At 40.9% G+C, this 14,407-nt stretch overlaps 1 protein-coding gene across 4 annotated transcripts in view; it reads right to left on the bottom strand.

The window, feature by feature from the left end:
* The window catches only part of COL7A1 (collagen type VII alpha 1 chain), a 144,026-nt gene that overhangs the window by 118,488 nt on the left and 11,131 nt on the right, over positions 1-14,407 (bottom strand). For all 4 annotated transcript variants that reach the window (XM_058167156.1, XM_058167158.1, XM_058167157.1 and 1 more), the window contains exons 2-11: positions 14,304-14,397; positions 12,461-12,641; positions 11,017-11,176; positions 10,054-10,147; positions 8,394-8,552; positions 7,879-8,036; positions 6,468-6,597; positions 5,013-5,135; positions 2,202-2,351; positions 886-1,005 (exon numbers count right to left, since the gene is read on the bottom strand). In XM_058167156.1, coding sequence (XP_058023139.1) covers positions 886-1,005; positions 2,202-2,351; positions 5,013-5,135; positions 6,468-6,597; positions 7,879-8,036; positions 8,394-8,552; positions 10,054-10,147; positions 11,017-11,176; positions 12,461-12,641; positions 14,304-14,388 — 1,360 coding nt within the window. In that variant the 5' untranslated portion in view covers positions 14,389-14,397. The remainder of the gene's footprint in view (positions 1-885; positions 1,006-2,201; positions 2,352-5,012; positions 5,136-6,467; positions 6,598-7,878; positions 8,037-8,393; positions 8,553-10,053; positions 10,148-11,016; positions 11,177-12,460; positions 12,642-14,303; positions 14,398-14,407) is intronic.

A 14,407-nucleotide genomic window follows, 5' to 3' on the forward strand; every position in this document is an offset into this window, starting at 1 on the left:
AGATCCAACCGCCAATCAGCTGCTCGTGCTAAATCAGGCTGTGTGAAGCTGACCAGGCTGTTTGCTGTTTCCTGCAAGGAAGCAAATTGCTGGGAGGCAGAGGCAGATTTTTTTTCTTGTTTTCCTCCCCAAAAGCTAGGTGTGTCTTATAGTCCGGAGCGTCATATAGTCCGAAAAATACTGTACCTGTTTGTGTAGTATTATAATGCTATTTAGAGCCTGAGTCAAGTTATTTTCAGGCCTTGTTCAGGTCTACAGGATTTATATTTGCCATTAAATGCTCCTGTTTCCATTGTTCGTTTGTTTTCATGGTAACAATTAGTTTTTAAAAAAACCATATACCGTATATACTCGAGTATAAGCCGAGTTTTTCAGCACGTTTTTTGTGCTGAAAAACGTCCCCTCGGCTTATACTCGGGTCTATACGGCTTATACTCGAGTTTTGTTTTTTTTTAAGCCCCTCGGCTTATACTCGAGTATATACGGCTTATACTCGAGTTTTTTTTTTTTCTTTTTTTCACATTTTACCGGACGGCGCGGGGAAGCCCTGCGGGTGCAGTGAGAGGTGCCTCATTTCCCACCCTCGGCTTATACTCGAGTCCCCAGTTTACCCCAGTTTTTGGGGTAAAATTGGGGACCTCGGCTTATACTCGGATCGGCTTATATTCGAGTATATACGGTAGATGTCTAATTAGAAAGCAGTCTCATTTGTTATTCAGAATGGAAATTTTGATATTCCACAATTTTTGTGGAGTGGTGGTATAATTAATGCTAAATTTTCCTTCAGTGTCTGAATGGAACCTGTCTGAATGGAGAACAAGGTCTTATTCGGTATGTGAGGAGAATATTTACATAACATCAAAGAGTACCAGTGAACAGATATACCTGAAGGGAGCTCCCAGGTAATACGGTATGCAGTAACTCCACTCACACCCCTCCAGATCACCAGCATCCCTTGGGAGGAGATGTTCTGGGTACTTAGTTGTTGCACTCCTGCCAAATTCACTAAAGGTAGAGAAGGAAAAGTCAACCAAGATGAGCAGAAGGGTGTTTCAACTATCTAACTGTCAATAATCCTAGAACTCAAATCTACCTGAGCTGTATTTTCTCATCGAATTCACATATTTAAGCAATTATACTTCAAGTTTATGAAAGGCAAAGGCATGATTTCCCTACTTAAGCTATGAACTTATGGATGTTTTTATGGCTCTACTAATCAATAATAACCACAATCAGTACCTTTAGAGTGGATTATAAAGAGTACTAAAAGAGTTCGAGATAAAGACAAAAAAGTCTCAATTCTGGCATTTCACATTTCTCAAAGCCTACTTTTTGTATAAAATAAACACTGGAAAGCCTATAGTTCCTTAGGTGCCTAATCAGGGCTGGATTTAACAAACAGATCAAATTATAGCTAGTGCTTGGATTACAGTTCAGTGATCAAAGTTAGGATGGTGCTGAATAAGGGGGACTTATGAAGAATCCTCCACCTTGAGGGTATTTCAGTGTCCCAATGGTCACATGATCATGATTCAGGCACTTGGCAACTGTCTTGCAAAACAGTTGCAGTGTCCCTCAGTTGCATGAATACCATTTGTGACCTTCCCTGCTGGCTTCCCACAAGCAAAGTCAATGGGGAAGCAGGCAGGAGGTTGCAAGTCATTCCTACAAGTCTCTCCCACTGCCACTTTTTCACTGCCTGTCCACCTGCGCTCTGCAGTGTCTGCCTGTGGCACTGCCTACCTGCACTCTATAGTGGCCATCCATGGTACCTATGCCTATGCGCCACTGCTTCTGCCCACAGTACTCATCTGTCGGCATTACATAATGCCTGCCTGAAGCAGTTGCCCACCCACCCCCACACCATAGTGCTTGCTTTGGCACGCACCTGCCCTCTGTAGTATCTGCTCATGGCACCCTTGCACCCTCCTACACTCTGTTAACACCTATTCAGGCTAATCAGAGCTAAATCCAGGAACATTTCCTAACAGTTAGAATAATTAATCAGTGGAACACCTTGCCTCCAGAAGTTGTGAATATTTCCAACACTGGAAGTTTTTAAAAAGAGATTGGACAACTATTTTTCTGAAATGGGATAGGGTTTCCTGCCTGAGCTGGTGGTTGGACTAGAAGACCTCCAAGGTCGCTTGCAACTATGAAAAAGACCACGGCTCTACTTTCTTAATTTAGGTGACACATACTTGTTCGGCTATTAATTACAGCAGGCACTATTGTATGATGTGGGAAGATTGGGTACAATGTTATCACATAGTCAGTGTTAGGTCGAAGGTTGCTGAGCAAGAATGAAGTAGAACTGGCATCAAGATTCACTTCTTCAGCTTCAGCTTCACCTTTTAGGAGGAAAAACAAAGATAATTTTAGAAACATACATTTAAAAAGTTATGAGAAACAGAAAGGATCACTGGATAGTGCTACTTCTTTAAGAATGTCAATAAAATTACAGCTCAAATTCTTATTGGGACTTCATTCTTGATTTCTTAACATTAAGAATTAAAGAATGAACTATATCACTAATTCAGGAAAAAAAATATTGATAAATGAGGGTTGTTTCCTTTTAAAACAAGTCTTCCCCAACCTTGTATCTTCCATAAGTTTTCCAGCTATTCCAGCATTCTGAAAAATGCAAGTTGAGAGTACCTACAGTGGTTAAAGCATCAGGTTAGAAACCGAGTGACTGGGAGACTGGGAGTTCTAGTCTGGGTGACCTTGGATCAGTTATTCTCAGCCCCAGGAAAAGGCAATGGCAAATAACTTCCCCCCAAAAAATCTTGCCAAGAACACTACAGAGACTTTGGCCAGGCAGCTACCAGAAGTCAACAGTGACTTGAAGGAAACGCACACAGTTGGCCAGCAGCCACATGGTGGAGTCAAAGAAACTACTTTGAGTCAGAGCCAAAAGTGAGGGAGACTATCCGTTCTCTTGCTGGACTTGTCTTAATCTCTCTAATCCATTTTCCCTCTTTTTCTTACTTTCTTTCTATTGGCAAAAAATAATAATAATCAAAACACAAAATACAAGCTGGACGGATACAACCTCATAGACGACCCTCACCCTGTCAAGGACCTTGGCGTACTCATCTTAAACGATCTAACAGCATTGCCAAAAAGGCATTACAAGTTACAACTAATCTTTCTTAGCTTCTTCTCTGGTAATATTGTACTACTAACTAGAGCATATAAAACATTTGCTAGACCAATTCTTGAATACAGCTCATCTGTCTGGAACCCACACTGCATATCGGACATTAATACAATTGAGAGAGTCCCGAGATATTTCATGAGAAGAGTCCTCCATTCCTCTACCCGCAATAGAATACCTTATGCCACCAGACTTGAAATTTTGGACTCAAGACAACTTAGAACTAGGCTACCTTCGGTCTGACCTAAGCGTAGTACATAAAATTATCTGCTACAATGTCAATGACTACTTCAGCTTCAACCACAACAATACATGAGCAAACAATAGATACAAACTTAAGGTAAACCGCTCCAAACTCGATTGCAGAAAATATGACTTCAGCAACAGAGTGGTCAATGTCTGGAATGCACTACCTAACTCTGTAGTTTCTTCCCCAAACCCCCAGAACTTTAACCTTAGATTGTCTACTCTTGAACTCATCCCATTCCTAAGAGGTCTTTAAGGGGCATGCATAAGCACACCAGCGTGCCTACCATCCCTGTCCTACTGTCTCCATTTATTCTTACCCATTTACTATGTTCATATTTATGTTTATACTTATACCTGTTATCTTTTACATGTTTGATGAAATAAATAAATAAAATAAAATAAAATAAATGATACTCTCTTCTCTCTTCCTCTGATAGCAGATTGAAGAGATGAGACAGATACTTAATAGAAATCTGAACTGATCCTTTCTGGGAGCTTTGAAAAATTAAGCCACACGCTATATGGAACTAGGCTGAAGGCTATAGGTGGCTCCAGGACTGAAGTCACCCACATTTCTTTATTATACAGCAACTACAGGAATCCAGTTTATACGTTATCTCCAGACTGGGCTCAGTTGCTTTCCATTTGATCCCATGTAAACCTCCACCCTCTATTTCAGAGTATTTAGTATTGCATGGAACATGTATCTCTAGCTGCTAGAACGAAGAATGGAGACCAGTTTAGCATAGACCATTTTCAGTCTAAATTAGATTAGAAGAACTATCTAGAGAGTAGTGACAGCTACAGGACCCTTTTTTTTTTTTGCACAGGCTTTTTTTCTGATTGAGTCACACCAAGCAAAGCAGCAGCAAGCAAAAGCAACAGTTGGTGGTGATCTCATCAACATTCATTTTGGTGCCCACAGGGCCAGAATTCTCTGCTAGGCAGATAAATTCCCTTGGCAGCAGGTGTGGCCAGACACTGGGTGAGGCACCGGGAGAGTTGCCAGGCTATAAGCACCAGCATGGCTGCAAGCTGGGGTGAGGCAGCTCCAGGTGCAGCTTCTGACAAGCACATCACAACAAGTCGCAGGTAAATATTCCAGTAGGGTTTTGTCCACTTCCCCGAGCCTGGACTTTCTTGCCCAGGAAACCCTGAATTCTGGCAATTTGTTAATTTGGGAGCAGTTAGGGCTGGACATAAAATTATCCTCTCCCCAAATCAATTTGTTCTTTTTAAAAAGCAGTCTGACTACTCAGAGCAAACCTCAACAAACAACAAGAGGACTGGGGAGTGTAGAGTGGTTGTCTCCTTCTCAGACAGTGTGCTCCATTCTGCTGAAGGACTCACTTTTCTGCTAGAGTGCAAGCCCAGTATCACCGAAAGAAACACGGCAATTCCTGTTTTCCCCTCATCCCTGTGAATCAGGAGATAGAGAACTACGGATGAGGTTAAGGGGAAGCTGCAGCACCAGCCATGTACTTCCTGTTCAGCTCCAGTAGTCCCTGAAGCAATTGAATTAATTGCTTTTTGAGTAAAGAATCTTTCTGAAACTTAGCATGCCTAACCCCAAAGATCACTCCCTGTCAAGTTTTGCACTAACCTCTAGCCACATAAGTGAGCCTGTAGCCTTGCAGGGCTTCATTCAGATCAGCTGCCCAAGATAGTCGGAGGGAAAACGGTCCTGTTTCTAACACCCGAAAATTTGTCACTCCAGACAGCATCTCTGCAAGGAAAACAAAGAATCAATGGGATGGGTCCTTCACATTCACGTGAATTCCAGACACGTTGTGTTACTGTGGAGCTTATACTAATAGGAATCTGCAGAGTCATTTTCACTCATAGTGGAATGAGCTAAATGAGCAAAATGGCAAAGGCATCTCCAGCCACGCTCCCTTCAGAGCTCCAGGAATACAACACCTGTACCCCAACCATAAAGGGATGCGGTGGCTCAGTGGCTGAGATGCTGGGCTTGTCGATTGAAAGGTCAGCAGGTTCAAATCCCTAGTGCCGCATAACGGGGTGAGCTCCCATTACTTGTCCCAGCTTCTGCCAACCTAGCAGTTCAAAAGCACTTAAAAAATGCAAGTAGAAAAATAGGGACCACCTTTGGTGGGAAGGTAATCGTGTTCCGTGCACCTCTGGCATTTAGTCATGCCAGCCACATATATCACAGAGACGTCTCCGGACAGTGGTGGCTCTTCGGCTGTAACCTCTAGGGCTCTAAAGATCAATCACAGGACTTTGACTAATACTTAAAATGGACTTGTAGTTAGTTCAGCAGTTTCAAAGCGTACATGAAGTGTTTCCTGGGGTCAGCCCAATAGCAGCCTAGCTGTTATAATGTGAATTAGCTATAGTTGGGAAAAATATTCTGATGGGAATGGAACACATTGTCCGATAAATTAATGTATTATTTTTTAATATGAAGTAATTTTTGAGCAGAGCCCAACTCCTGATGGCATACATGGAGGTATAAATCCAAGTTTCTTGGCATGATACCTAAATAAAGACATCTTCAAAGGCAATATAATGCCCTGTAAGAATGTACCAGGCAGGTGCCCAGGGTTTGGAAAAAGGCAGCCAAATTCTAGGAAAAGAGATAGAGATGGCATATCTGCCCTGTGCAACATAACTTGGAGAGTATTTGGGACTCCAATACCGCAATGGGAAAGAGCTTAAACTCATGTATTAGCCGGATTGCCCAGAAATAAATTTATTACAATAGCAGACTTTTTATTAGGATTTTTATTGGCTCCCTAGAAGATAGCCATCAACTTATTCTACTCACCAGCTTTCTGACTCTGCAATCAAAAAACTGTGGCTATGTCCTGGACTATAGTATTACACAGAAATGACATAACTGTAAATTCTACATATTATACATGACAAGACTACATAGACACCCAAAGAAGCACAAGTGGGAGTTTATACCCAAGAAATCTGAAGGGACCAAATTCTGGAATTATTTGGGAGAAATTTTAAAAGGAAATGTATCAAGAAATGTCAAATAAATTACAGAAACTCAATATATCAAAGATATATTATTATTACTCACGTGTCCGTCCTTTGCCAGAAACGGATTCTCCAATGCGGTTGGCATACTGAGCTATAACAGTGACCAGGTAATCTGTCCCACTTTTCAAGCCACGGAGTACAGTGCTTGTCTCACCAGATCCCACACTGACCTGTGGGAACAGAATGGATCAGTTATCACCATATCTAATCACATATGAAAATAGCATCTGTATGAAATTACATTCTACTATTTCTGGTATTTCTCAAAGAAAAATTGTTTGAGGAGGGACAAGCAGTACTTAACTCCTACCTCTATACTATGTTCCTGATAAAAAATTATCACTACAATACTAAAGCTAATTAACTCCACTAGGAATAAATAAAATGTCCTTTTTTCATAACTGTGTTAGGGCTTTATATAAAAATAAAAATTCCACTTCTAGGCAAATAATAAAAAGAAAAATACTTGATTCATCTGATGTTTACTGCATAATGCTTGCAAATCATCTAGCACTTTTAATGTTCATTTTATACTACTTGCAAATCATGTCACATGTTCACCTCACATTTCTGGCACTAAAGTGTTAATTGCAATTTATTAGATGGAGGTATTGCTTAAAACAACTTTAGACAGAATAACAGAGTGATTGAAGCAGGGCCCTGCTTCATTATCACCTAAATTTGTCAAATTACCACTCCCCAAATTAGTCTCTTCAGTTATCAAATACTTCTAATATACACACACAAACACACACAAGAAAATGACAGCTCTGTTATACAGCCAAAATTACAAACTTTATTACAGACTTTAAGTAAATAAGAACTGGACAGTGGTCAAAGGAATCTGATGGGGTAACTGGCTCAAGAAATAAGTTACATTCTTAAAAAGATAAAGTGATGAGACAACTCCCTTAGAATGCAGGGCGGACACTGGACTTTTTATCCTTTTTTATAAACAAAAATTCAGTATTATTATGTAAACTATAACAATGTGTGTCAACTAAAAGAATACTGTGGAACAGGGTCTGGTCTGAAAACAGACAATGTTTGTTAGTGTTTATGTTGTTGTTTTAATATGGAGAGGGATGCCATTAATATAGCATAACCTTGATAATGTACCCTCTACCTCTTTTCAGACCAATAAGGGCCTTACCCCCGCATTAGTTGTATGCATAATATTTTATCCTGGGAAATTTCACCCCCCAGAAGCCCCACAACAGTAGAAACCAATTCATATTCCAGAAGTTTCACGTCTAGAAAACTGCTGTATCAGCCCCAGAATGGGATGACTAATGTGGTCTTGGAATAAAAATAAAAGAATTCAGAATTCCCCCAAAATGGATGGTTTGCACATATGTATCTGCCACATTAAAACTGACCTGCATTATAGTTGAACATAACTAAATTTACCTCTGAGAAAGCATGAAGATTGCACTATAAAAAGTACTCACCTCCTGCCTTTCTGACATGATTTGTTGGCCCAGGCCAGTCAAAGGTACATACTGAATTTTATATCCAATTACAGGACCACCAGCTGCTGTCCAACGGATCCTTAGCATGTCTATTCCTTGTTCCACAAAAGCCAGGTTGGAAGGACCATTGTAGGCACCTTAGGGAAAGAAAAAGCAGAGGGAACAACATAATTTCTTGTTGACCCAAACCATTATAGACAGTTGTGGACATGGAAAGGAAAGGATAAGCATCCTGAAAGCATCGATCAAATGAAGAGTGACAGCGTTGACATCAGTAGAGACTGGGGTCTGCAATGGAAGGATGAAACGCTCTCCATTTGCTGGGTCAAGTCAAATCAATGAAAAGATGAGATCAGTGGTCCTGATCTCAGCTTCCTCCAACATTGTTTCCATGGAAAGAACAGGAGAACAAAATTCAGATGTTCACTGAAAGGAAAGTTCTGAAAGTTATATAGCACATTAAACTGAACACCGAAGTCCTCCAAATCCTTTACCTATTGTCTGGAGGATGCCTCCTGTGCTGGCACACACCTTCCGTGATACCAGCGGCAGGAGGGATGCTAGGATTTTAAAATCAGTAACATAGAAGGAATAATCTTCCGTGGGTGTGGAAGCCACTCGGTCAAGCTCCTTCCGGTCTGCATTTTTGATACCTGGGTGAAGGAGAGAGAAAAATAAGCAGCCTGCTTCAGCTCCAAACCTCCTTTAAACAATTGCTATATTCTTGCAGTAGTCAGTCTTTTTCACACTGGGAGCAACTCTCAGGATAAACCGGGCTTTGATCACCAGTTTTGCTACTATTTGAATTGAGATTGAGAAACTGGAATGCTTAGACATTTTGGATTTTACTCCCATCAGCCCCTGGCCAACTTGATCAAAGGGAAAAAATATGGAAGCCTTAAACCAAAACATAGAGGCCTCCTGAAGCTATAAACCTGATTTAACCCTTGTAATTTGGAAAAGTACTATAATCTGAGTTCCCTGGAAGAGCATATCTTTTGCATGTACTTCAGTACCCCACATCTTTAGGTAGGGCTGAGAAAAACTCCAACCTATTGCCCTAAAGAATAGTTGAGACCAGTTAAGCTCTGTCAGTTCTTGTCCTAGTTGCTTTTAATCCAAATATATTAAATTTCCACCACAGAAACTTGATGGAAAACAGTAATAGTTGCTCCAAGCTCTCTCGGGAGGCATTTTGTCCTCCTTCAAAAAATGCTTGGGGAGTACTGGAAGTCTTTTATGGTTTTGCTAAGAAAAATATGTTTCCACACATATATTATGCACAAACATCTCTAATCTGAAATCCATATTAGGACTATGCTTTTCTTAGGCAAATGCCAAAAATGCATGTAATTTTCTTGCCCTGTCCTTTGAGATTTCTTCACTGGGCAAAACCCATTAAAGAAGAAAGTGGAAAAATAGGAAAAGAGGCATTATTAAAGATATTAAAATGGTAATGTCTTCATAATCAGGGTGGTGAGATGAATATCTTGCTTGATGAAGAAATGTGGAGATTTTGAAAGCCTGTACATTTTTGTGGCTTTTGAGGTGATTTAATAAAAGTGTTAACATTTTAGGGATTTCTCATGCCAAAAATAGTACTTGTTTTTCTATATAACTGAAATTGATATATTCACCTTTATTTTTTACACACTTCACTTGCGTTGGTGGGGGAATCAGGGATTTAATTTTTAAAAAAATTATAATTCTAATCTGGAAAAATATCTCTCTATTTATCAAGAACAATGCACCAAAAAACGATTGCTTTCTGTAACAATTAGCCTGAGTGTTGTATTATAGTTATACAACTGAATTCTCAGTTTGCAAGTGCAGACTTCCCCAGGCTTACCGGAGGCATAAGCAAAGTCTGATTTAACCCTCGTAATTTCAAAAGATACTATAATCTGATTTAAGAGGGGAGTGATTCCAGGATTAATAAACCTAGAAGGCCCATCCCGTCCTTGCAATGTTCTCAATCTTACCTAGCCCTAAACTGGCAAGTAAGAACTGGTATATGTATTTCACGTACCACCCATCCAATATGTTTTTCTTTCAGCAAACAGATCAACAAGGGGGAGGTGATGAGAAGTAATGGCTGGTGCAGAGGGAGAAAGTCCCATTAAATTTGTCCTTATTTGCTGCAAGTTCACTTACCCACTGCAAAGATTTTAATGCCTTGATTCTTCAGTTTTAAGGCCGTTTGCTCAACCTCATCCTGAGACTTTCCATCCGTAATGAGAATACAGATCTGGGGTGGGGGGGAATGCAATACTACATCACACAAATGCCCAAAGACTTAAGCTCAATTCTTTTTGAAGAACAGCTCAGTGTATGCTCAGCCTGACCACCTGCAGTTAGATGGCTGAGACAAAAATAAAGGTCAGGGCTGCTAAACACATTTCTGGGAATCTATACCCATATTTCAGAACACCAGTAAGAGTTATTATTTAATATTGATCCATTATCAATATGTAGCGTTTAAATAGGGTGTTTTGCTTACATTACATGATGAAGCTAGAATAGGAATGTTGAGGTTTAAGTGCCATATCCATTCAGCATTCAGGGAGCAACACATCATACTTCCACTCCCAAACATGATTTTTCAATATTAAAGGTAAAGGTTCTCCTCGCACATACATGCTAGTCGTTCCCGACTCTAGGGGGCGGTGCTCCTCGCCATTTCAAAGCCGAAGAGCCAGCACTGTCCGAAGACGTCTCTGTGGTCATGTGGCCGGCATGACTCAACGCCAAAGGCACACGGAATGCTGTCACCTTCCCACCAAAGGTGGTCCCTATTTTTTCTACTTGCATTTTTTACGTGCTTTCGAACTGCTAGGTTGGCAGAAGCTGGGAGAAGTAATGAGAGCTCAACCCATTACACGGCAGCACTAGAGATTCGAACTGCTGAACTGCCAACCTTTCGATCGACAAGCTCAGCTGTCTTAGCCCCTGAGCCACCGCATCCCTTATTATAATATTGAATAAAAATGAGATATAAAAATAATATGGAGACTAAAAATGGCTGTCAGAATTGTCAAAACGGGTAAGATTCTGCCCAGGACTCTCTGGCCATTCCCTTCTCTTTCTTTGTTGAAGCAGCAAAAGTTTTCACAGTACCTTTGGAACATTAGGCCGGAGCTGACTGGCCCCAAACAAGTTATCTGCTACATAACGCAGGCCTGCTCCTGTGCGGGTATTCCCGCCCTTGAAGGTTATCTCTTGGACAGCCTTTATCACTTCTGTTCCATTGAGAAAGTCTGAGAATTTGAACTCAGTCCTGGAATCAAAACAAAATTTAAAGTAGTTAAGCAGAAGCAAAAGCAGAAACCACACTATTACTTGAAAGGCCATCACTTGAGAGGAAGTATTTCCCAGAATACTGCTCTATAACCAATTTTTGTCATCAAGTAGTAGTTGTTGTTTTTTTAAAAAAATAATCAATCTCAGTGAGACTTTTTGGGAGCTTTTCAACGTTATAAATAGAGTACTTGGCTCCTCTAACAAGTTAACAGTTATGTTTGTCTTTAGAGTGAACATGAATCTCAAGAGTATGTACACACACACTGCAGCCTCTTTTGTGCCCAGCTGGCCATATTTAACAAGTTACTCAATGCACATCTTCTAATCAAATAGATTTATTCTATAAATAGAGCAAAGAAAGGGGATAAATCTTTTTCTTTCTCTTGAAAACTGCAGGCTGGCTATTTTGAGGGTCACCCTTTAGGAATAGGGGATAAGGGACTGGAGGCTAAAACATATAAAGAACTGTTGCTGGAATTGGGTATGTCTAGTTTAATCAAAAGAAGGACTATGGGTGACACGATAGCAGTGTTCCAATATTTAAGGGGTTGCCACAAAGAAGTGGGAGTCAAGCTGTTCTCCAAAGCACCTGAAGGCAAGACAAGAAGCAATGGCTGGAAATTAATCAAGGAGAGAAGCAATCTAGAACTAAGGAGAAATTTCCTGACAGAACAATTAATCAGTTTAGAAGTTGTGGGTGGTCCAATACTGGAGGTTTTTAAGAAGAAATTGGACAACCATTTGTCTAAAATAATATAAGATTTTCTGCCTGAGCAGGAGGTTGGATTAGAAGACCTCCAAGGTCCCTTCCAACTTGTTATTCTAGATTGTTAGAAGTAAATAGAATTTTAATTGCAAGTGAAGCCAGTTAAAAGTTCTTTGGGATTTGACACCTCAAGTCTTCCCCAGACCAGTATCTTTTAGGTGCGCTGAGTTCAACTCCCAGATTGCATGGTACCAGTCTGGGAGAAGGCAGGCGATCTAATCCATTGAACATCATATTCCCAATTGTGGCCACCTAGGAGACTCAAAGTGGCAGGCCTGAAGGCCCAATGCAAAAAATGGCTTGGGGGTGTTACTTGGAACCCTAATACAAAGAACTCTACATGCCATGAAGGCAAACTGGTTGACCCCAGCATTTAGTGAAATTATGTCTTGGGAGTATAGCAGCCCCATTTAATTATCCAAGTCGGTAACACAGTTGTTCTCCAAGAATTTGTCTAAAGTAAGTAACATGAAAAGCAGGTAGACTAGGACTCACCTGGGTTCATCACTGTACTGTACAGCTGCATAACGTACCCCATTCTCACCCACCACATTGATAAAAGGAACAACCAGGCCTTCCATGAAGGATCGGATCATCCGGAAATTTCCCCTGCCAATGCTAGAGGATCCATCTACCAGGAATGCAATGTCAGCCAGGTACACATTGGTGCAGACCACTACAAGGCAACATCAACTGGTCAGGAGGCTTACCTTCTTCAGTGGATCCCCTCCATCCATTTATATTACAAGAACAGCAAGAGTTGGGCTTGGTCTACACACAGTTATATACTAGCTTGAAGTTTTAGTCCCACAGAGCCAGATATTGGAATCATTCCTAGGAAAAAGGTCTACCGTTTCTGCTTACTTCATACATCAAGTCCATAATTTGACCATTAAAGTCATTACACAATAAAAGAGGTAAAAAAAGCCTTGGCTTAATAACTAATGTTATTAGTTATTGGTTATTGTAAGTCCTTGACTTACAACCACAATCAAGACCAGAATTTTCATCACTAAGCAAGGCAGTTGTTAAGTGAGTTCCGCCTGATTTTACAAACTTTTTTTTTGCCATGGCTAAGTGCATCATTGCAGTTGTTAAGTGAATTGTGTGGTTATTAAGCAAATTTGGCTTCCCTCATATACTTTACTTATTGGAAGCAGCTGGAAAAGTCAAAAATAGCAATCACAGTTGCGATGCTGCAACTGTTGTAAGTACAACCCGGTTGCCAAGTGCTCAAAATTTTGATCATATGACTGTGGAGATGTTGCAACTATCGCACAAGGACCAGTGTTAAGCCACATTTTCCAGTGCTATTCAAACTGTTGCTAAACAAGTGGTTGTTGTATATTGAAAACTATCTGTATGCAGGACCAGGGAATCTGAGCTAAGGGGGGGGATTCAGAAAGGGAACTACAATCTAAAACAGACAGACTACAATAATCCTCCTGTAGTTTCTGGAGACTTCCAAATGAACTCCAGTATCTAATTCTTGCTCTCCTATTACACCAGGTGTGCTAGAAGTAAAATCATACCATATCTCCAAGATTTCAAGTGGCGTTTTTATAAACCCTTCTTTCCAGGGTCCTTCTCTAACAGAGGAAAAGTTTTACCTCTTAGGTTTCCCAAGTTTCCTGCTACCCTTTCTCTAGCCAACATGGTGGCTGAACATGTTGTGGTCCGCAAGCAGCCTGCGGAGCTGGCAGTGGAGTCGGACAGTGAGGAGGCTGGGGAGGATAATGGGTCAGTCCTGGAGTCAGGGGAAGGCCCGGATGAAGGCTCTGCATCGGAAGCAGAGATGGGGCTAGGGCCATCTGGGGGTGATGCGCGGACTCCGGCACCTCCAGAGGCAGACAGCAAACAGCAGAGAGGCAGAGGAACAGGAGGAGCCTGTTCCTAGTGCACGCATGCAAAAAGAGCTGCCAGAAGGCAAGAGCAGCTAAAGCAAAAAAACAACTCGGAGATGATTGGCCACTCCCATAAGGCTTAAAAGAGCAGCAACGGCTCTTGGGTGCTTTGTAGGAAAGCAACATTGCTACAATTGTTTCTTGTCTCCTGTTTGTGAACTTCATGGGGTTCTTGCCAAGAAAAGCCCTTGGCAGGGTCCCAAAGAAGACAATGGTTTGTGATAAGGCCGAAGGACTTCGTTTTGGACTTAATTTGGACTAAAATGAGAATGAAGTAATTCCCAGCTGTTCTAATAAAATATATTTGTTTAGGGCTGTTTGTGTCTGATAATAACTACTTGGGCCTGGGTCACAACAGAACAGAGTGCAAAAGACAGAAGTTGGCTTTCTCATCTATAGGGCTGCCATGCAGATTTAAATTAACCATGACTTACCTCTTTCCCTTTTTTGAGCCATGACTTGTATGGAAGCAAAGAATACCACATGGACTGCTGCGAGGAACAACATTTTGCTTCTCATGGTGGGAGTCTGAAACAAA

The sequence above is a fragment of the Ahaetulla prasina genome, chromosome 2 (assembly GCF_028640845.1).
Source record: "Ahaetulla prasina isolate Xishuangbanna chromosome 2, ASM2864084v1, whole genome shotgun sequence".
Taxonomy (NCBI): domain Eukaryota; kingdom Metazoa; phylum Chordata; class Lepidosauria; order Squamata; family Colubridae; genus Ahaetulla; species Ahaetulla prasina.